This window comes from Eptatretus burgeri, chromosome 21 (genome assembly GCF_056783735.1).
Source record: "Eptatretus burgeri isolate ZD-2024b chromosome 21, Ebu_testis_v1, whole genome shotgun sequence".
Lineage (NCBI taxonomy): Eukaryota > Metazoa > Chordata > Myxini > Myxiniformes > Myxinidae > Eptatretus > Eptatretus burgeri.
Window position 1 is genome coordinate 902,267 of NC_140981.1, and position 21,050 is coordinate 923,316.

At 45.8% G+C, this 21,050-nt stretch overlaps 2 protein-coding genes across 2 annotated transcripts in view; both read left to right on the forward strand.

Moving 5' to 3' along the window:
- Positions 1-355: 355 nt before the first annotated feature.
- On the forward strand, positions 356-9,768 carry LOC147008107 (uncharacterized). Its single transcript, XM_085865549.1, has 2 exons — positions 356-1,973; positions 8,024-9,768. Exons 1-2 carry the CDS (start codon positions 797-799, stop codon positions 9,217-9,219), a joined length of 2,373 nt encoding a protein of 790 aa, XP_085721675.1. The 5' UTR covers positions 356-796; the 3' UTR covers positions 9,220-9,768.
- Positions 9,769-9,892: 124 nt separating this feature from the next.
- The window catches only part of LOC147008108 (uncharacterized), an 88,115-nt gene continuing 76,957 nt past the window's right edge, over positions 9,893-21,050 (forward strand). Inside the window, exons 1-3 of the mRNA XM_085865597.1 lie at positions 9,893-11,357; positions 11,573-11,713; positions 11,928-12,015. Coding sequence (XP_085721723.1) covers positions 11,709-11,713; positions 11,928-12,015 — 93 coding nt within the window. The 5' untranslated portion in view covers positions 9,893-11,357; positions 11,573-11,708. The remainder of the gene's footprint in view (positions 11,358-11,572; positions 11,714-11,927; positions 12,016-21,050) is intronic.

A 21,050-nucleotide genomic window follows, 5' to 3' on the forward strand; every position in this document is an offset into this window, starting at 1 on the left:
AATACCCCTGACGATTTCGAATCCGTGTCGTTGGTTATGACCTTTTGCTTCCGGTTGTTTTTAAACGCTGTGCGGTGTATAAACACGATTGGGTTTTATTTCTATCTTGTGAATATTACTGAACGTGTGCACATGAGAGAATAGGAAACAACAAAAACAACACAATACCCTGGCAATTGTGAATCCGTATCGTTGGCTATGACCCTTTTGCTTCGGTTTTTTTTTGTTTCCGGTTTTTGTACAGTTGTAGTTGTCGTTGTGAAGGTAATGTTGAGGATCTATTTTTTTTTTCAGATGAGATCCTGATCCAGGCGGTGTAGTTGTTGTTGTGAAGGTAATGTTGAGGTAATATTTATTTTTTTCATAGCAAAAAGACTGTTTAATTTGATATATTTAAGAAGCGAATGTAAGAAGAATTCTACGTTCGCTTCTCGGCTTTGCCGATTCCATATTTTCACTGTTCACACAAACGTGTTTTCACCACACGGTTCCACGGGAGAGAATGAAGAGGTGAAACGATTGAGTGACGTCACTGCCGAACTCGCCATAAAAAAAACGTTCATTTCTGAAGAAACGTTGATTTCCTCAGAGCCGATTCGTCACACGGTTCGTTGACCCAGTTCGCTTCACGTCGGTTTCACTGGTTTGGTTTTCATCCTGCTCCTCCCCCTCCCCCCCCCCACTTCACCACAACGAATGTTCTGCTGTAATTGAGGGACGGAACGTTTCCTTCCGGAGACCATTTGATTGTTCTTCGGAGGGGAAATCGTGACTAGGCCTGAGGCTTTGACTCGTGATGGCCGAATATCGTCGGTCCTGCTCCTTGTGTGACCTTCCACGAGCGTCCTGGGCCATGATCTGGACCTTCTCGGAGCCCGTGTGCCGAGGCTGTGTGAACTATGAGGGTGCGGACCGGGTCGAGTTCATACTGAAGAGGGTGCGTGTGGTCAAGCGGTTCGGTTTGAATGGATCACCGGTACCGGAGGATGTGAACACGAAGGGCAGTTTAAACCCCGAGGTGGAACCGTCTCTCGACCGTTCCGGCCTGGAGGGTGAGCGTGAAGACCGTTCGCTCGTATTCCCACCACCCGCAGCTCCAGGTCGCGTCTCAAACAGACCATCTGGGTCCCTGGACGTCACCAGTTTCTTGACGTCCGAGGAGCCGTCGGTGTCGCAGGACCAGGGTCCAAACCCGGGCTGGAGGGTCTCGGTGTCCCCACCAAGAACGTTTCTACCCATTCCGATCTCTACCCACCCAGTGAATGGACTCCCTTCATGGACCGAGCCTGCGGTGTTGGCGACGTGCTCCGGAGGGGGTCGCCGCCCGGCTGCAGCCGTGACTGATCTCACATCGTCTGGTGTGGTGCTGGAAGTGGCCGTGAAACACGTGGATCATTCCGATGGACACGACCCCGAGCGACGTGATTCGGACGGCCTGGCTGAGATGTCCGACGGTCCAGACAGCGGCGTCCAAGGGTGGACGAAGGGGCCAAAGACCGCTCTCATGGGGTTGTCGAATATCGCGCCGATAGACCTGCATTTGGGGCATGACCCGTCCCTCCAGCCTGGCCCCGTGGTGGCGTTGGATGCGGCGGGAAGGATCGGTGTGAATTATGATGAGCCCGGGATTTCGGTGGACTCCCCGACGGACTCCCCGGTAGTGCCCTTCCTCGAGCCGTCCTGCCCCGTCCTGCCGCTAGTCCCGATACCGTCGGGCGCTACCTTGCCACGTGCGCTGGTGATTGGCGGTGGTGGCGAGGTAGGAGGTCCACAGGGTTTCACCAGCTGTCACGAGCAAGTGGAGAAAGACATTCACTCCGTGAAGCACCCGTCCGTACCCACACGTGAGACTAACAAGAAGCAGGATATGGAGGAAAAGGTGTTGTCCTGTCCGAGCAGGCAGAAGTGTCCCTGGGTCATGTTGATCGATATCATGACCGTTGTGGGTAAAGAAAAGGAAACGGAGCACAGAGGTGAGACCGTAAACTAGAAAGAGTGATCCGAGATTGCAGACCCTCACCAGAACTTGTGTTGTGCGGTGTATTTTGTCGTTTTGTGCGGTGTATTTTGTGTGGTGTTTGAGCACTGGCACAGCCAAGTGAACCTCATTCAAAAAATAAACAAATAAAAAAGAACCTAGATCAAAAAAAAAATTCTGGCTGCCGTACCATGTGTCCGATCAAGTTGAAATTTAAAAAATTAAAAACCGCGTGCCAGAAGCAACAACCACACAGGCCGTTCCTTCGCTCTTACGTACCCGTACGTGCGTAGCCATACGTGCAAAAAAAACAAAAAACTTTCAAACAACCACACAGTTCCTTCGCTCTCGTAAACGACGACTGGATTGGGGCATTGTGTTTATAAATGCGCATAAGAAATCGAGAAATTATTAGAATACATTGAGTCATCACTATCCGGAAGTAGTGCGTACCCGTGCAGAATGTTCACATCATTCCACGAATTATCGCTTGCATTGAAGTAACAACTGCTGTGATACTTTCACACTCAGAGTTAATTAAAATCCAAATTAAAATCAAGTTTACCTCCCTGTCTTTGCTAGCCATGACATTCGCTGCCATTGACCATTGCCACTCCTATGCCACGGTGAGGCGACAGGGTAGGGTTTGTAGGAGACCTGAAAGTTCAGTGTCATTAGGTATTCCATGTTCGAATTGTTTTCGTTTGAAAATAGATTAAAAAAAAAAGGTTTGCAAAGCATACCACCAAATTGAGATGTATTTCGTTGGCAAGCATGTTGAGAAGAATTGAATTCCTTAACACTTCCAAAGGCCACACCGTTTTGACACTTGGAAACAAAAATAATTGTGCCCTTTTTTTGATAAATTATTTTCGGAACAATTTTTCTTCAATAAATAAATAATAATAAAAATTGTCTCCATGTACACACCTTTATCTCTTTTGCACCTCTTCAGAAGCAACATTGCTGAGGAAACGGCGCTTCTTTGTTTCCTCGTCCAGTGCAAGAATGCGGAGGCTGCTGGATCTGCCAACGTTTTGATTAATTATTAGTTTTAATGGCCAATTATTCAATTAGCGCCAACGTATTTTGCCTTTTCGCAAGGAAAAACACAAAGTGAAGAGAAGAGAAAAAACCCGTAATGGCGAACGCGGCTGAGGATCTCTTCCCCATCGGCCACGCCTACGCAGCAACGTGTCCTGTCATTGGTTGGTAAATAAATGGCCATAACTTGGGAAGCACTTGTCCGATTAATATCAAACCTTGAAAAGGCACCTCCACAGGTCCCCAGCAATATATCTGGCAAGTTTCAATTAGATCGGACCAGTGGTTGTCGAGAAACAGCGGTCACGCACACACACACACACACACACACACACACACACACACACACACACACACACACACACACACACACACACACACACACACACACAGATTGCTAGAATTATAGATAGACTAGTGCATGCCCGTAGGTGCAAACAAAACAAAACAAAAAACTTTCAAACCGCATGCCAGAAACAAACACACAGGCCGTTCCTTCGCTCTCACGTGCCCGTACGTGCGCGGCCGTACATGCAAAAAAAAAAACAACTTTCAAACCGCGTGCCAGAAACAACAACCACACAGGCCGTTCCTTCACTCTCGTAAACGACGATTAGATTGGGGCATTGTGTTTAATAAAATCGAGAAAGTACAGAAATCGAGAAAGAAAGAATACAGTAAGTCGATAAATCAAGAAAAAAATCGAGAAAGAATACAGTAATCGTCACTGACTGGATTGGGGTATTGGGTTTAAGAAAATCGAGAAAGAAATCGAGAAAGAAAGAATCGAGAAAGAATACAGTAATCGTCACTCTCCGGAAGTGAAGTCCTCACTGTCCGGAAGTTCACATATGGCAGTTACGATTATTCGCAATTTATTCTTAATGGCTAATTATTCAATTAGCGCCAACGTATTTTGCCTTTTCCCAATGTCATCGCAAGGAAAAACACAAAGAGAAGAGGAAAGAGAAAAAAAACGTGCAAAAAATAATTTACTTCCTGCTTCGGAGCATACCAGCTAACTCTCAAGTTCCCCAAATTTATGCACCGTCTAATATGAAAACGATCATAACTTGGGCCATTGTGTTTATCTATAAATGCGCATAAGAAATCGAGAAATTATTAGAATACACGAAGTCATCACTCTCCGGAAGCCCGTTCGTTGCAACCCGTAATGGGGAACGTGGCTGAGCTTCCCTTCACCATCGGCCATGCCCACGCAACAACGTGTCTTGCCATTGGTTTGGTAAATAAATGGCCATAACTTGCGAAGCACTTGTCCGATTAATATTGTTACGTTTGAGGGGGGGTATGCATTCAAAGGGTAATTAGGATGTTTAATTAGGTATGCCATGCTGTTCGAGTTTACCAGGATCTCGATGTAATAAGTAGCAATTCAGTGGTGATAAGTTGTCTAGTAAATGTTCATTTCTTCAAGGGGGGAAATGATAATTGTCACGTCATTAGATAGGGACACGGGATAGGGTAAGTGTGTCTGCGTAAACCCCTTTTGGTATTCTCTGGAGACTGGCCGTGACGTCACAGGACAGTGCAGCGGATGGCTCCGCCCCGTGATCACGATTGGCAGAAGGCGACGGCGGTGGGCCAATAAACGGCTCGATTGGAAGTGACGAGGACAGGAGGATAAAAAGGTTCTGTTCGGGGTCGAAAAGGAAGAGGAAGATCGGACAAAAAGATCGTGTTTTTTTGGTGTGGAGGCTGTTGCGCGGAGAGCGTCCTTGTTGTTGTGCTGATTCGATCGTGTTCTTCATCATGTCCTGGAGCCTTGCTGAGCCTCGTGCCTCACCTTGGTTGGCTCTGGGGTTCTGCTGACTCGGAGTACGGGGTCGAACGGTGGGCGGACCTGCCTCCCTCTCCTGCTCGCAACTTGGCGCCAGAACTGGTTCCCTGGCGGCTGTGAGCGGACTTGGGCCAAGACCAGGAGGTCGACAGCACCACGGTTTCTCCTGCCCCCCTGACGAGAGCAAGGCCAGCTTGTCCGACGCCGAACCAGGGACAGTTGCGTCCACACCACGGTCCAGCCTGACCACCAGAAATAGCTACGTTTTGTGTGTGTGTGTGTGTGTGTGTGTGTGTGTGTGTGTGTGTGTGTGTGTGTGTGTGTTTGGCGCCTTAGAGGGTTTGAGATCTGTATATTCATTGGAATTGTCTGTGTTTTTCCCCACGTCCGATCCCACACCATCCCGTCGAATCGCCCCGGATCCCTTTTCTTGCCGAGTCTTGTTATTTCTGGTTAATAGTAAAAACAAATAAACATCATCAACTCAGTGAAAAGTGACTCCTGCCACCTTCCTCGTCCCGTTTGCGGTAGAGCGATTAGAACCGCCATGTTTGGGTTATAAAAAGAAACCGCCTCCATCGTTTCGGCTCATTCTACGTTGGCGGGACTGTTCAAGTCCCGTGGACGTCACAATATCAAACCTTGAAAAGGCACATCCTCAGGTCCCCAGCAATATACCTGGCAAGTTTCAATTATATCGGACCAGTGGTTGTCGAGAAACAGCGGTCACAGACACACACACACACACACACACACACACACACACACACACACACGCACACACACACACACACACACACACAGACGCACACACATACACACACACACACAGACGCACACACACACACACAGACACATTGCTGGAATTATAGATAGATATATCTATATAATTATATATTACACCCCCCTTTCCTCTCCCCTCTCCTCTCTCGCCCCTCTCTCTCTCGCCCCCACTCTCACCCCCTCTCCTGTCCCCCTCTGTCGCCCCCTCCTCTCTCCCCCTCTCTTGAATTGTGACATCCCCTCTCTCTCACCCCTCTCTCCCTCCCCTCTCTCGCCCCTCCTCTCTCCCCCTCTCTTGAATTGTGACGCTCCCTCTTTCTCACCCCCTCTCTCCCTCCCCTCTCTCACCCCCCTCTCTCACCCCCTTCTGTCACCTCCTCTCTCACAAAATGTATTCACAAATGTCTACCAAGCACAACAATTAATTCAAATCCTTGGGAAACCTCTTTCCCTTGAGAAAATTCAAACCTTGGGATTAATTAATAATTTGAACAATTAATTCAAACCTTGGGAAAAAAACAGCTTTCAAACCTTGGGAAACACTTGGGAAACAGCTGAAATGGATGAAGAACGATATTAAACCTTGAAAAGGCACATACTCAGGTCCCCAGCGTCGATTGTGACGTCATACCAAACGAAGAAGAAGAAGAATTGTGACGTCAATCGTGCAAAAAATAAAACAATTAACATTGTGACGTCATTCGTTACGTTATAGCACCGTGTCTTGTCATTGGTTGACATAAATGGCCGTAACTTGGGAACCGCTCGTCCGATTAATATCAAACCTTGAAAAGGCACATCCGCAGGTCCCCGGCAATATTCCTGGCAAGTTTCAATCAGATCAAACCGGCGGTTGTCGAGAAACGGCGGTCGCAGATAGACAGACACACACACACACACACACACACACACACACACACACACACACACACACACACACACACACACACACACACACACACACATACAGAGATTGCTGGAATTATAGATAGACTAGTGCGGGACCGTAGGTGCGTGCCCGTAGGTGCGTGCCAGTATGTGCAGCTTCGTTCCTTCGCTCTCGTAAACGACGACTGGATTGGGACATTCTCTCAATTCGATCGGACCAACCGTATCATAAATGGCCATAACTTGGGAAACACCTGGGAAACACACCCAGGTCCCCAGCGTCAATTGTGATGTCATATCAAACGAAGAAGAAGAAGAATTGTGACGCCCCCATCTCTCTCGCCCCCCTCTCTCCCCCCAAATGTCGCCCCTCCTCTCTTCCCCTCCTCTCTCCCCCTCCTGTCTCGCCCCTCTCTCTCGCCATTCTCTCTCACCCCCACTCTCACCCTCCTCCTCTCTCGCCCCCTCCTCTCTCCTTCTCTCTTGAATTGTGACGCCTCCTCTCTCTTGCCCCCCTCTCTCGCCCCGTCTCTCGCCCCTTCCTCTCTCCCCCTCTCTTGAATTGTGACGCCCCCTCTCTCTCGCTCCCTCTCTCTCGCCCCTCTCCCGCCCCCCTCTCTCGCCACTCTCTCGGTAAATGTATTCACAAATGTCTACCAAGCACAACAATTAATTCAAACCTTGCGAAAAAAACAGCTTTCAAACCCTTGGGAAACAGCTGTTTCCCTTGGGAAAATCCAAACCTTGGGATTAATTAATAATTTGAACAATTAATTTAAACCTTGGGAAAAAACAGCTTTCAAACCTTGGGAAACACTTGGGAAACAGCTGAAACGGATGAAGAACGATATCAAACCTTGAAAAGGCACATACTCAGGTCCCAAGCGTCGATTGTGACGTCAAACCAAATGAAGAAGAATTATGACGTCAATCGTGCAAAAATAATAATAATAAATAAATAAACATTAATTGTGACGTCATAGAACCGTGTCTCGTCATTGGTCGACAGATAAATGGCCGTAATTTGGGAACCGCTTTTTCCGATTGATATCAAACCTCGAAAAGGCACATCCGCGGGGCCCCAGCAATATTCCTGGCAAGTTTCAATCCGATCGGACCGGCGGTCGTTGAGAAACTGCGGTCGCATACAGACACACATACAGACAGACAGACACACACACACACACAGAGATTGCTGGAATTATAGATAGATATATTTTTTTCAGCTTTAGTCATGCTTTGCACACGTAAGAAGAAGTCTGAATACAAAGCGGACATGGACGGGCTTTGCATTTGCAGGTGCTTTCTGATTTTCTGTTGCAACTATCATCTCATATTGTCTGGCTGGTCATTGGGAATCACCAAACGTGGGAAAATAGCAACATTGATTTCTCTTAAAAAAGAAAAAGAAATAAAAGAAAGTCTGACGTCCTCCACATTGAATTAAACTGACGCCGATGGTATCCCATAATTCCTTGCACTCAACACATCATGACCTAATTAGTTCTGTTGGTTCTTTGTCTTTGCAGAGAAAGAAGTGAAAATGGTTTTTTCTCCCAATTCAACCCAGTTCTTCAACACAGAAGATTGTTTTAATCAACAAATGCCTGCTTGTCAGGACACCGATACATTGAACAGTGTGTCTCACGACATCCACAAAAGGTATTTAAAGGCACGCAAGCAGATCCAAAGAAATGAACAACCCTACCCTTGTTCTGTGTGGACAAAGGAGTTTGATTGTGACTCAACTTCACATCGACATCAAAGAATACCTCTGGTGGAGAAACCCTACAACCGCTCAGTGTGTACCAAGACATGTACTCAGGCATCGAATCAATATCATCATCGAAGATTTCACACTGGGGAGAAACCCAACCAAGGCGAGAACAACTACAAACGAACTCACACTGGGGAGAAACCCAACCAAAGGGAGAAAAACCACAAACAAACTCATACTGGGGAGAAACCGTACAAATGTTCGGTGTGTTCGAAGGATTTTAGTCAATTATCAAACTTGAAAAAACACAAACGGACTCACACTGGGGAGAAACCGTACAAATGTTCGGTGTGTTCGAAGGATTTTAGTCAGTTATCAAACTTGAAAAAACACAAACGGACTCACACTGGGGAGAAACCGTACAAATGTTCAGTGTGTTCGAAGGATTTTAGTCTGTTATCAAACTTGAAATCCCACAAACGAACTCACACTGGGGAGAAACCGCACAAATGTTCTGTATGTTCGAAGGAGTTTAGTCAATTATCAAACTTGAAAAAACACAAACGGACTCACACTGGGGAGAAACCGTACAAATGTTCAGTGTGTTCTCAAGTGTTCCGTCATTCATCAACATTGAATAACCACAAACGAACTCACACTGGGGAGAAACCGTACAAATGTTCTGTGTGTTCGAAGGATTTTCGTGACTTATCAACCTTGAAAAAACACAAACGAACTCACACTGGGGAAAATCCTTACACGTGTTCTGTGTGTTCGAATGTTTTTAGTCGGTTATCAAACTTGAATCGACACAAACGAACTCACACTGGGGAAAAACCGCACAAATGTTCTGTGTGTTCGAAGGATTTTAGTCAATTATCAAACTTGAAAAAACACAAACGAACTCACAATGGGGAAAATCCTTACACGTGTTCTGTGTGTTCGAATGTTTTTAGTCGGTTATCAAGCTTGAATCGACACAAACGAACTCACACTGGGGAGAAATGAGTTTGTTCTTGACAAATGTGCCAAGTGCACACTTGTACAATGAAAAGCAAAAAGAGCCTGCAACATCTCAATTTATCTAAGTCCAACAATACAGGAACTAGAAATCGAAGCATCCTACAAATACCTCGGAATACAAGAAGGCCACCAGATCTAACACAAAAAAGTGTAAAATAATCAGCAAAGAGTACTTCGGCAGAATAAGACGAATTCTGAAGTCATCCCTTTCTTCAAGAAACAAAATCAAAGCTGTAAACCAACGTGCAGTGACAGTATTCCAATATAGCTGTGCAATTATAAAGTGGCCACAATTAAGGAAACGTCTAACTATTCACAAGATATTCCGCATAAACCAATGCATACCGAGGTTGAACTTACCGAGGGGAGAAGGAGGAGGAGGTGGCTGGATGGAGCTTAACTTTGTGCACAGAACAACGTGTGTCGGACTAGTGGAGTATGTGAAAAGCTCAACAGACTATCGGATGAGATTTGAACACGAGCAAGAAAACTACAAACCCGAAAAGGGATCCTTCATCCATTTAACAATCCCAATGATTGCAAATAAATGTATTTCTGTATATAAACATTATACATTATATATATATATATATATATATATATATATATATATATATATATATATATATATATATATATATATATATATATATCAGCAGAGAGAGTCTGACAAATGGGAGAATGACAAAAGAGCAGGAAGATTTTAAAAAGAGCTCGACAGGATAGGGATCTACAAGGAAAGCTCATTCGAATGGCGAAGAAGGGGCCAAATTGAATGGGATGGAGAACAAGTCATCATCAATGCTCAAGACCGATGACATTGCACTGATGCCGTGAAGAAAATGGTGGGATTGAGTCATTCGGACAAATGCAGGTTTTGTGAGGAAGAAACAGAAAGTACCAGTCATCTCCGTTCGGGGTGTAAAAAACTCATGTCAGAACAGCTGTACACAGAAAGACATGACAGCATCTGTAAAATAATCAACTGGCACATCTGTAAACATTTGAACATCCCGGTCGCAGAACAATCATGGAAACACAAACCAGAGCCGATCCTTAAAAATGAACATCCAATGCTCACGTGCGACAAGATGATCCCGTCAAGTGTGGACGTCGCAAACAAAGCATTTCGTCCAGACACGGTACTCAAACATGAAAAGGAAAAGTCACATTGCTGATCGAGGTTTCAGTTCCCAATGACTTTGGAATAAATGACACAGAAATCAGGAAAATGACCAAATACCAGGAAATAAAAAAATGAGGTCAAGAGGACTTGGAAATTGAAGAAAACTGAAATTGTACCGGTGATCGTCGGAGCTAGAGGAATGATAAAGAAAACCCCTCACTGAGTATTTAAAAATCATTCCAGGGAATATCACTCCAAACGAGCGACAAGTGGACGCTGTCACAGGTTCAGTGAAGATTTTGAAAAGAGCCCATGGGAACGAGGCTCTGTGAACGAAGTTTCACAATTTGATTCATGAATCACGATCCTTCAACAAAAGGAAGTGGAGATTTCGAATTTTGGGAGAACTTCCTCCCAACTCCTGAAACCCACGAAGGGAGATCACAAGCAATGGGAGAACGAAGAAGAGAACGGAAAATATCGAAAACGAAATACTGTATCAACAAACCGACATTGACAACTGCGACAACGATAAAAGAGCATGAAGATTTACAAAATAATTGGACAGATTGGAGATGGACAAGGTTCTTTGGAGTGGCGAAGAAGAGGTTAGCTTCGGTGGGATTGGGAACCTTACGGTGTATCACGTGTTCTCCACATGTTTTGTTCATTTTACTCCATTAATAGCAGTATTATAGTTTTTATAACACCGATGATTATTTTTGGACTTGTTCCGAACTAATTTGGAGATTACAAATTTCAACAATGGCAAGTGTTCACACTTTCTTACCGAGATTAACTTATTGAGTTACTGAATCACTGGAAGAACGATATCTTCATCCTTCGATGTTCCCTGAGGGTGGTGAAGGTAGTACATGAGCTACCAATGAGGTAGTTACTCCAATTTTACCATTTCGTTTACTATTGCAGAACCGTAGAGTTTCACTGAAGAATGACACATTTGGATCACATGTTGTAAACTCAGCACACAAGAATGGTTTGTGTTGTTGTAGTTTCTGTTTGTTTTTAAGTCCCAAAGATTGATTTTTTAATGATGATCTGATGGATAAGGCAAATAAAAATCGATTTTAGTTTATTTTGGCAAATACATGATTTGTACAAATTACATTTTGAAGGAATTGGTTGAAATAAAATGAATAATTTAGATTCACTTGTCCGTTTTTGAGGTTATAGTTTTTTATTTCTTTCCAGGAGCGAGGATCTTGGAAGAAACAGGGAGAACTGAGAGTGGGACAAACATCAAGGGAATGAACGAACAAGAAAAGAGGAGAGACGGAGGAGGAGAGGAAATGCTGAATACACTGACAAGGCCTTCATTTGGCGCTTGATGAAGTACGGAGTTGTGTTACGTTAGCAAGCGGCTTGTTGACTGCTTGCCGAGTGGCTTGCTATCGTGCTCGGCACCACTGAACAACATGGCGGTATACAATATAAATAATGCTACCATGGTACTTGAGCAAATGCTGTCCAGGCCTTCGTTTAGTTTTTCCCCGATATTGTTGTGAAAATTCCCCAAACAATTTTTTTTTGTTCGCTGCGGCTCCAGAATACAAAGAAGAAAGACAAAGAATCGTGGAGTCAGAAGGAGGAGCCCCTTGTCAAGCTTATCGACACACCTACCGCAATGCATTTTGGTGAGGGGTGCGGGAGTAGTTTTGCATGTTCGTTGATCTTGAAGAATTAGGATGACGGGTCGAACACGTTTCTTACCTTTTTAAAGGTTTATTGATAAAGTTATGGGGGAAAAGGTTGACAATAAGAGCAGTTTGGAACAGTCCGAGTGAATCAACAGGCAGAAAGAGGTGGAAGGGAACACGCAAGCTTGTGTACAATGATGAATAAGAAATAAATAACAGAGAACCCACACTCGGCGGCACAGATTTCATTTTTACTAACATTAAAATTGCAGGCGAGGACTTTCCCAGCCAGAGTCACTGCCGTGGCCAGTCATGTGACTTTGCATCTGAAGTCTTTCTGAAAGTTTCTTTGCCTCCAGAATTCAAGCACAAGCGTGTCACTCACACTCTTCTTTGTTTGTTAACTCAGCGCACTGAGAGAGAGAGAGAGAGAGAGAGAGAGAGAGAGAGAGAGAGAGAGAGAGAGAGAGAGAGAGAGAGAGAGAGAGAGGGAGAAACAGAGAGAGAGAGAGAGGGAGAAACAGAGAGAGAGAGAGAGAGAGAGAGAGAGAGAGAGAGAGAGAGAGAGAGAGAGAGAGAGAGAGAGAGAGAGAGAGAGAGAGAGAGAGAGAGAGAGAGAGAGAGGGAGAAACAGAGAGAGAGAGAGGGAGACAGAGAGAGAGAGAGAGAGAGAGAGAGAGAGAGAGAGGGAGAGAGAGAGAGAGAGAGAGAGAGAGAGAGAGAGAGAGAGACAGAGAGAGAGAGAGAGACAGAGAGAGAGAGTGAGTTCATGGAAGCTTCACGCACGTATCTTCAACACTTTCTCCATGCTGCTTCCTTTTATAGGCCGGGGGCCAGTGGCACTTACCTACCCCCCCCCTCCCTGCGACAATTTTTCACTGACACCAGTGTTCATATATATCCCAAGTATCAGAAAAAAGATGTTCCCTGAAAAATAACTCATTTGCACGATGCTTTATTAAGCTGTTTCCATGGCAACCAAACAAAAATAGACGAATCTCACAAAATTCGGCAATTGGTCAATATCTCTGTCAAATATAAACATAAAATTACACAATTGGTGTCAAATTAAAGCTTATACATTTGCGTATTAAAATATATTTTGTTTATACTAATTAGGCAGTTTGTATCTGAATTAAATTTGACTTTAAGACTAATTCCCACAAAAATGCAAGAATTTCCATTTTCTTTCCTTGTAATTACCACACATGTCAGTTTTTTTCGTCAAAAAAACATTACTTAAGTGTTGCCAGACACAAGCCAGGATGGCAAAAAAAATATTTAAAATTTTGAATTTTTTTAAAGTGGGCTAATTAGCATAAAATACAAAGCACAATGAATCGTTCGAAAATCATGCGAAATCAGATTAATCAATAGAATTAATTACCTGGGCCTGATATAATACATCACTGTGACTTATGATGTCTGTTCGTGTTTCAGGGGAATATAACTATTTTCTGTTTGAGTAAAAGTAGTGGAAATAATTTTAAATGCATTGATGTGCAAATGAGGATCCGCCATTCTGGAAATTCTCATTTTCGTAAATATCTCAACTTCTGGTGCATGGAAATTTGTAAATGAGGAATCTACACATATGTTTGGAGGGTCAAGGAATTATGTGAACATATTTCCTTTGTTGTCAGAGATGTAGAATAATGTTTGGATAGCTTAATTACATGCAAAAATCATAGAACAATGAATTTCATATACATCTTTATTCCCTATGAACAAAATGCACGGAGCGATGTGTCCTCCATTTTTGAGTTTCACGTAAGCATCATGACTACATATTTTGATAAGATTGGGCCTTGAAGTTAAATCAAATATTTTAAAATGCAGTGGTATGTAAATAAGGTGAGTGGATGTGATGATAGCACAAAGTATCTTTCCCAAAAGCTGGAAATAGTAACCATCCTGAAGGCACAAAAGTTAAACTGATGTGTAATTAGTTGCGGCTGAAGGAGAGCATACACAGCAAAAATGTATTCATATGGTCCATCTGAGTGCAGTTATTGAAGATCTCACACGTTGAATGCATTCGGATAAAAAAAACATTAATCTAATAATATTTACTCTATCCCCTTTCTTCCAGAGTTACCAGATGTTTGAAAGCCTACTAGCCACACACCAGATCTGACAAATGGTTTATCTTCACATTGTTTGCCTGCATGTGCACTCTCCTATAAAGTAGATCGATGCAATGGCAAAAACTATGAGTAGATGATCTGCAACCTGTTGGAGTCTTCGCAAACTTCGTAGCACACATCTGAGTTTGACAGTCTCGACCAGTTGATAATCACGCTGTTTCGATTAACTATCAGTCATATATAGAAGAAGTGTCCTTCGTTGGCAGATTCTGAGCCTGATGTTTGCTTGCTATGTCCTTCATTGGCCATCATACTATTCAATGTCCGAGTCCACACAATCTTCACATTCGCATGGCTCGTCATCATTCTCATCATCACTGTCTTCTTCCAGTGCCTCCTGCAGGGAACCAATCGACTTCTTGGGGAGAATATCGCCTGATATCCACAGTGGCTCCATAACACCATCTGTGTATGTCCAGCCATGTTCCTGCATGTCATCTGGTATATTGGGATCTGCGATATGAGAACGCTTCCAAACAGCTGCTTGATAATTATCTCTTCGGATGTGCTGCTCGAAGCACTTTCTACATGGAGGTAGTTTCCCAAGGTCAATGTTGCAGCCTGCGTCCACAGGCTTGTCCCCACACTTCTCCCTTATCATGAGCACCCTTACTTCATCCACTTCCTGAAATTGACTCTTGCCATACATGACGCAAGTGAACTGTTCCAACTTAATATTCTCTTTGGGAGGGAAGGGCCTCTTCTCCTGGCAACTCGCCTCTTGATTGGTTGGACCCATCGCTCGATTCCCTGGCCGTCTCCCATTGGACAGGCCCACGGTAGGCGTGGACAACTCCCACCCTCCTGGGTGGAGTCCCGATCAGAGGCGTTGGTTCCACCGAACCTCCTCTCCTCCGCTCACCTCCTCACCTCTGGCCACGTGCATAATGCCGATGGTGTTGAGTCGGAAACAGGGCGGGTGAGACGCCCGCTCCTTGCCGATTGGCCAAAGAGGGGCGCCATGCCGATGTTAGACTCCGCCCACGCGCACTTGCTGGCGAGCTTGCGAAGAATGCCGCGAGCAGAGTGTTGTCGTGTGAAAGTGAAGATGTAAAAAATCCTATCTATAAAATAACCCACAGGGCACGTACACTTAATTCCCATTAGACACAGAGGATGGATTCTAACTAGAAACACATACTTACCGATATAACTGATCTATCGGGACTCTGACTGTTGTGTGCAGTCAGCTTCCAAATTCGTAACATTATGTCCATTTGCGGGTTTCAGGAGATGGAACGTAAACCTATCAGGTCTTAAAATATCTGTGTGTGTGTGTGTGTGTGTGTGTGTGTGTGTGTGTGTGTGTGTGTGTGTGTGTGTGTGTGTGTGTGTGTGTGTGTGTGTGTGTGTGTGTGTGTGATATAATATGTTGCATTTAATATATGTGTGAACACAGCATGTGCAATGTGACGCATCAGTGTATATAACAAGTGCAATCTGTCACATGTAACATGTGTGTATAACCTGTACAATGTCATCCATACCATGTGTTTACATAACAAGTGCAATATGTCAGGTATAACATGTGTAACTGGCAAAGGTTTCCAGCGTGGCTGGGCAAAGTCGGATCCCTCCGCCCACCCATTCCCCTCCCTAATCCCACCCCAGCTCCTCCCTTCTGACTCGCACCTCACCCCCTCCTCCTCCTCCCCCCATCACACGCCCTTTCTCCAGACACCTACCCCACGCCTTCCCCTGCCTCCTCCCACTCCACACCCACCCCTCCCTCTGGACTCCCTCCCAACCCTTTTCCCTCTTATTCCCTCCCACCCTACTCCCCTTCCACTCCCTCGGGTACTCTGCTCGTGTTTATAAAAACTCGACCCACCCACGTCTGGGTGGGTTGAGTTTGTGAACAACTTGCTGAAAAATGTACAGTCTGTGTTTTTTCAGAAGACGACAGATGTTTGTTTGTGTGGTGTGCGCTTAAAATATTCGAGATAGTCAAAAGGGTATGTTCTGATTGCAGTTTGCGTCAAAGGGGTCGAAAGAATCGAAACTTTCAAGCATGTAAAAAGGGTCTAAAATGGTCCAAGTGGTCTAAAGCTCCAAATGCTCAAGGTCCAAGCTGTCTAATCTGTCTGAAGGGTATAAGGGGTATTAAGAGTAAAAAGGTTCTTAAAGGGTTTCAGTGTCTTTGGGGGTTTCAGGATCTTACAGGTCTTAAAGGGTTTTTGGGGTCCTCAAGGGTCTTTGAGGTGTTGAAGCGTCTTCGAGGTGATAAAGGGTCATACAGGTCTTGCGTCGAAAAAGACTGATGTGGGGAATGAAAATATTGTTGTGGATTTCCGCCCGTTCGGCGTGCGGACGACCGCCTTAGCCCAATTGCGGCCGCACGTGCCCACCGAACGCGTAATCTACTCGTAGCTTCCGGATCAACGCTGAAACCCAGCTACGGGTGTTTTTAACACACCATAAACCAGCCAATCCCTCTGTCCACGCGCTATAGGGTCGATCGCCGAATTGTCGATGTACCTAATTATTCGCGCAGACAGAGATACCGGGAGTTTCTACCTCGACGGGGCCTGCACGAAAACGAGCCGCTTAAGCAGCTCGTTCTGTATGCGAATGCCGAGCGGTTTTAATTCGCCAGATCCCGTCGGACCAGATTATTTTATCCGCTTTGTAATCAGCCAGCTAATATCCTGAACGTTCCATGGCAGTCAATGGAGAAGGGACGCAACGAGCAGATGACATTCAACAATGGGGAACATTTATTTGAACACAGGCATGCAAGCAATGAATGAATGGCGATAGGGGACAGGACACGAGCAAAAACCTACAGCCGAGTTTTTTTTTTTTTTTTTTTTTTTTTTTTTTTTTTTGTATACCTTGGTCGAGGCTCGTATGAGAGCTAACACACAACTCACAGCAAGGAGGCATGAGACAAGAGGGGTGGGAGTGGAAGGGACAAAACATTGAGGAACAGACACAGGTGAACTGTGGAAGGGAGAGGGATGGGGATGGGACGGGGAACATGGCGAGGAGAAGATGGACATTACAGGGACTTTCAGGAAGGAAAGCAGGAGAATTGAAGGAAGTGGGCTTGGGTGGATTATCGGGGGTAGAAAAGATCGAGGATTTGGATGGGGGAAGATAAGAGGTGGTGGTGAACAGCTGTTTTGAAAGCCTGGAGGGAAGAATGGGAAAGAATAGAGTGAGGAAGTTTATTCCAAAGGCGGGAAAAAGAGGAATGAAAGAGTGAAGATGAGCAGTGATTCGTGATTTTGGTAGTTTTACCAGAATGGGGTTGTTGGCGGACCTTGAGCGCCCTGTGGAAATGTGGTTGGGACAAATCGCAGAGAGAGCAGGGGGGCAAGGCTGGAGAGGAGTCGGTAGAAGACAGAAAGACCACCGACCAACCTGCGGTGATTGAGTGAGAGGCCCAAAGACTCAGCTTCATTGCGGGAGATGCCAATGATCTTAAAAGCCCTGGTTTCGACAGCGTGAAGTCGAGAAAGGTGGGAGGCAGGAGCACCAGCCCAGAGGGGAGAGCAGTACTCCATCAGGCTACGGACAAAAGCTTTGTAAGTAGTCAGGAGCTCAAGAGGGCCGAGGAAGGACTTTGCACGACGGAGGATTCCCAGTCGGCGACTGGCTTTTGAGGCAAGGTTGGAAATGTGACTTTCCCAGGAAAGGTCATGGCAGATAGTGAGACCCAGAAGCTTGAAAGAAAAGACTTCTTCCAGAGGATTGTTGAGAAAGTGGATGGGGGGTTTTGTAAACGGTCCTTTCGAAGAGACATAGTGAGAGTGTGAGATTTGTGTGGATTGAAAGACATGTTCCACGTGTTGGACCAGTTTGTGATTTTATCCAGATCTGCAGTGAGCGAAGAAGCTGCTGCTTGCCGGTCTGAGGGATGACAGATGGTACGGCAGAGGGTGGAGTCGTCGGCAAAGAGAAATAGAGGATTTTCCAGAGAGTCCGAGAGATCATTGATGAAAACCAGAAAAAGAACAGGGCCCAGAACGCTACCTTGAGGAACTCCAGCCTGCACAGGAAGAGGGGATGAAAGAACTCCATTTAGGGCCACACGTTGACTGCGACAGGAGAGGAAGTCTGCGAGCCATGAGTGGAGATGGCCTTGAATACCATGGGAAGAGAGTTTGGTGAGTAGGGCAGGGTGCCAGACTGTGTCAAAAGCACGTGATATGTCCAGGGATACGGCTCGGATTTCCTGTCTGGCATTGAGGACCTCCATCCATTGATGGGAGAGCAGTAGCAGCATATCCAGGGTAGAGTGACCTGGTCTGAAACCAAATTGATGATTGGAAATCAAGCCATTGGAGAAGAGGAAGGATTTCATGTCTGAAGCAATGATGGATTCCATAACCTTGCTGATGATTGGGAGAAGGCTGATTGGTCTGTAGTTACAGGGATCTGTTTTTGCACCTTTTTTATGCAGGGCAGTGATGTTAGCAGATTTCCAAGCAGATGGCAGATGACCTTGGGAAAATGAGAGGGTGAATAGAACAGAGAGAGGGTGAGCAAGAGCAGAAGAGCAGGCTTTGAGGACACGTGGGCTGATGCCGTCTGGACCGGTTGCAGAATCTGACTCGAGGTTTGAAAGCAAGCTCTCCACCTTGTCAGGAGAAAAGGATACAGAGTCCAGGGACAGTTGGGTGCGACTGGGTAAAGTGGGTAGAGATAGTGATGGGTTTGGGACACAAGATTTAGCTGCAAACACCGAGTTTAGACATTCAGCTTTATCACGTGTGGAATCAGCAGTGCGGCCATTTGAGGTAAGGGAGGGGATGGAGGGGGAAGGAGGGGGAAGAGTTCTATTGTGAAATGTAAAGCAAATACAACACAGGCACTTAACAGTTTCCTACTTGTTAGACGGGCCCACGGACACTCGTACGCACACACTCCCAAGAAATGGTGGCTGATGTCTTTAATAAGGACTTCAGCTCGGAGGGACAGATGAGCTGAAACCCAGAACCTATTTCGAACCTCTCCACCTCGTGTGGTCTTCAAGCTGTTCGGACCCGGGCTCCAGCGAGAGCGAGTTGGATCCAATCGCCGTGAGCCGCGATCCTTCCCGAGCTCCAGCGAGCTCCAGGTGGAGCCGTCTCCCACCGAACACCTGGAATTGCAGGTCGTAACCTTCGGACAACTCCGAAGGTCACGGGTCACTTAAGGACCGTGCTCGCCAATTCTCTGACGGCGTGGGGTAGGGTTAATAGCCAAATTTCAATATACCTAAGTACCTACGTCGTCAAATTACCGGGGAAGTTACACCCTCAACGGACTTTGTCGAACCGGGTCGCTCTCGCGACCTCAGTCCGGTGTAACTGAGCGGAATCACCAAAGTCCGTCGGTCCAAACGACAACTTACAGCCCAATCGGCTAACTGGTTCTCAAGCACGAACCGTGCTGGGTCAATAATAGAAAGCACAACAACGAGCTGGTACATTGAACAACTTGGGGGTTTATTTATAATGGGGCAGGGGAGCACGAAAAGAGTAGAGTTAAACCGACTATCAAGAAGGAATGCAAGTAATGTACAAGGCACTAAAACAATTGTTACTTATAGACTGGGCCCACAGACACACACGCACACACCCAAAGGAAATGGTGGCCACGGCCTTTATTTGGCCCTTCAGCTTGGGAGGGAATGCGAGCTGAGGGAAAGAGTCTGCATTTGCACCTGTCTGCCTCGTGCGGTCTGCTCGAGTTGACTCGGCGGGACTCAAACCCACCGCCTCAACTCAGCACCAAGCACCAGGGACGAGGGATGGAGCGGCTGACGCCAGCCAGCACGAAGGCGGACGAGGCGAGAGACGACGAGGCGAGAGACGATGAGGCGACAGGCGATCAAGGCCGAAAAAGCTTCCAGACGGATCAGACGACACCAGGCGAGGCAGACCCAGACAGAATCATCGCCCCAACTGTTATTCGTTCCTCTCATGAGGTGGGAGGGATTTCTTCCCTGGCCACTCGCCTCCTGATTGGACAGTTGCATCGCGCGATTCGCTGGCCGTCCCTCATTGGACAGACCCACGGTAAGCGGGGCAACTCTCAACCTTCTGGGTGGAGTCCCCATCTGAGGCGATTGTAGCTCTGCCTACCTCCTCACCTAAGACCACGTGCGTAATGGCGACCGGGTTGAGTGAGGGACGGGGCGGGTGAGACGCCCGCTGCTTACCGATTGGCTAAAGAGGGAGTGGGCCCCGCCCACGGTTGCGTTTGTCACGCATGAGGGAGGGCGATGGTGGAAAAAGCGAAGGTGTATGTTGTGGTTGATGTCTAAATTCTAACTATAAAATAACTCGCAGCTCACATACATTTAATCACCCATTAAACATAGGGATGGGGCCCAAACTATAAACACATACTTGTCGAAATAACTGATCAATGGGGACTCTGGCTGTTGTGTGCGATGGCTTCCAGATTCGTAACAATATACAGTATATATATATATATATATATATATATATATATATATATATATATATATATATATATATATATATATATATATATGTTACGGAAATGGCCCTTATTTGACAACTAAATATAGGATTAGCTCAGATCCCCCGTTAAATGCATGTATAGTTAGGTTGTTTGGTAAAATGGATGTTATATGTGTGTCGGGAGATGTAAGAGGCTGTATTGTTGTTGTGTGGTGGTGGTGGCAAGAGAGCTCCCTCTTCTTCTTCCCCATCCCGGACGAGGCCCCGACGAGTCAGCTGAGAGGGTGTGGCCAAAAAGAGGAAGTGACGCGAAGGGGGGTGGGGAGTTTTGTTGGTTTTTTCGCCAAGAGAAGGCGTCCTCGTGTGTCGAAGGAGCGAACGAGAGAGAAACTCAGGAGAAAACAAAGAGTAGTGTTTGGAGAACAGTCGCTCTCGAGGCGTGCTGATGTTGTCTGAAGCGAGCGAA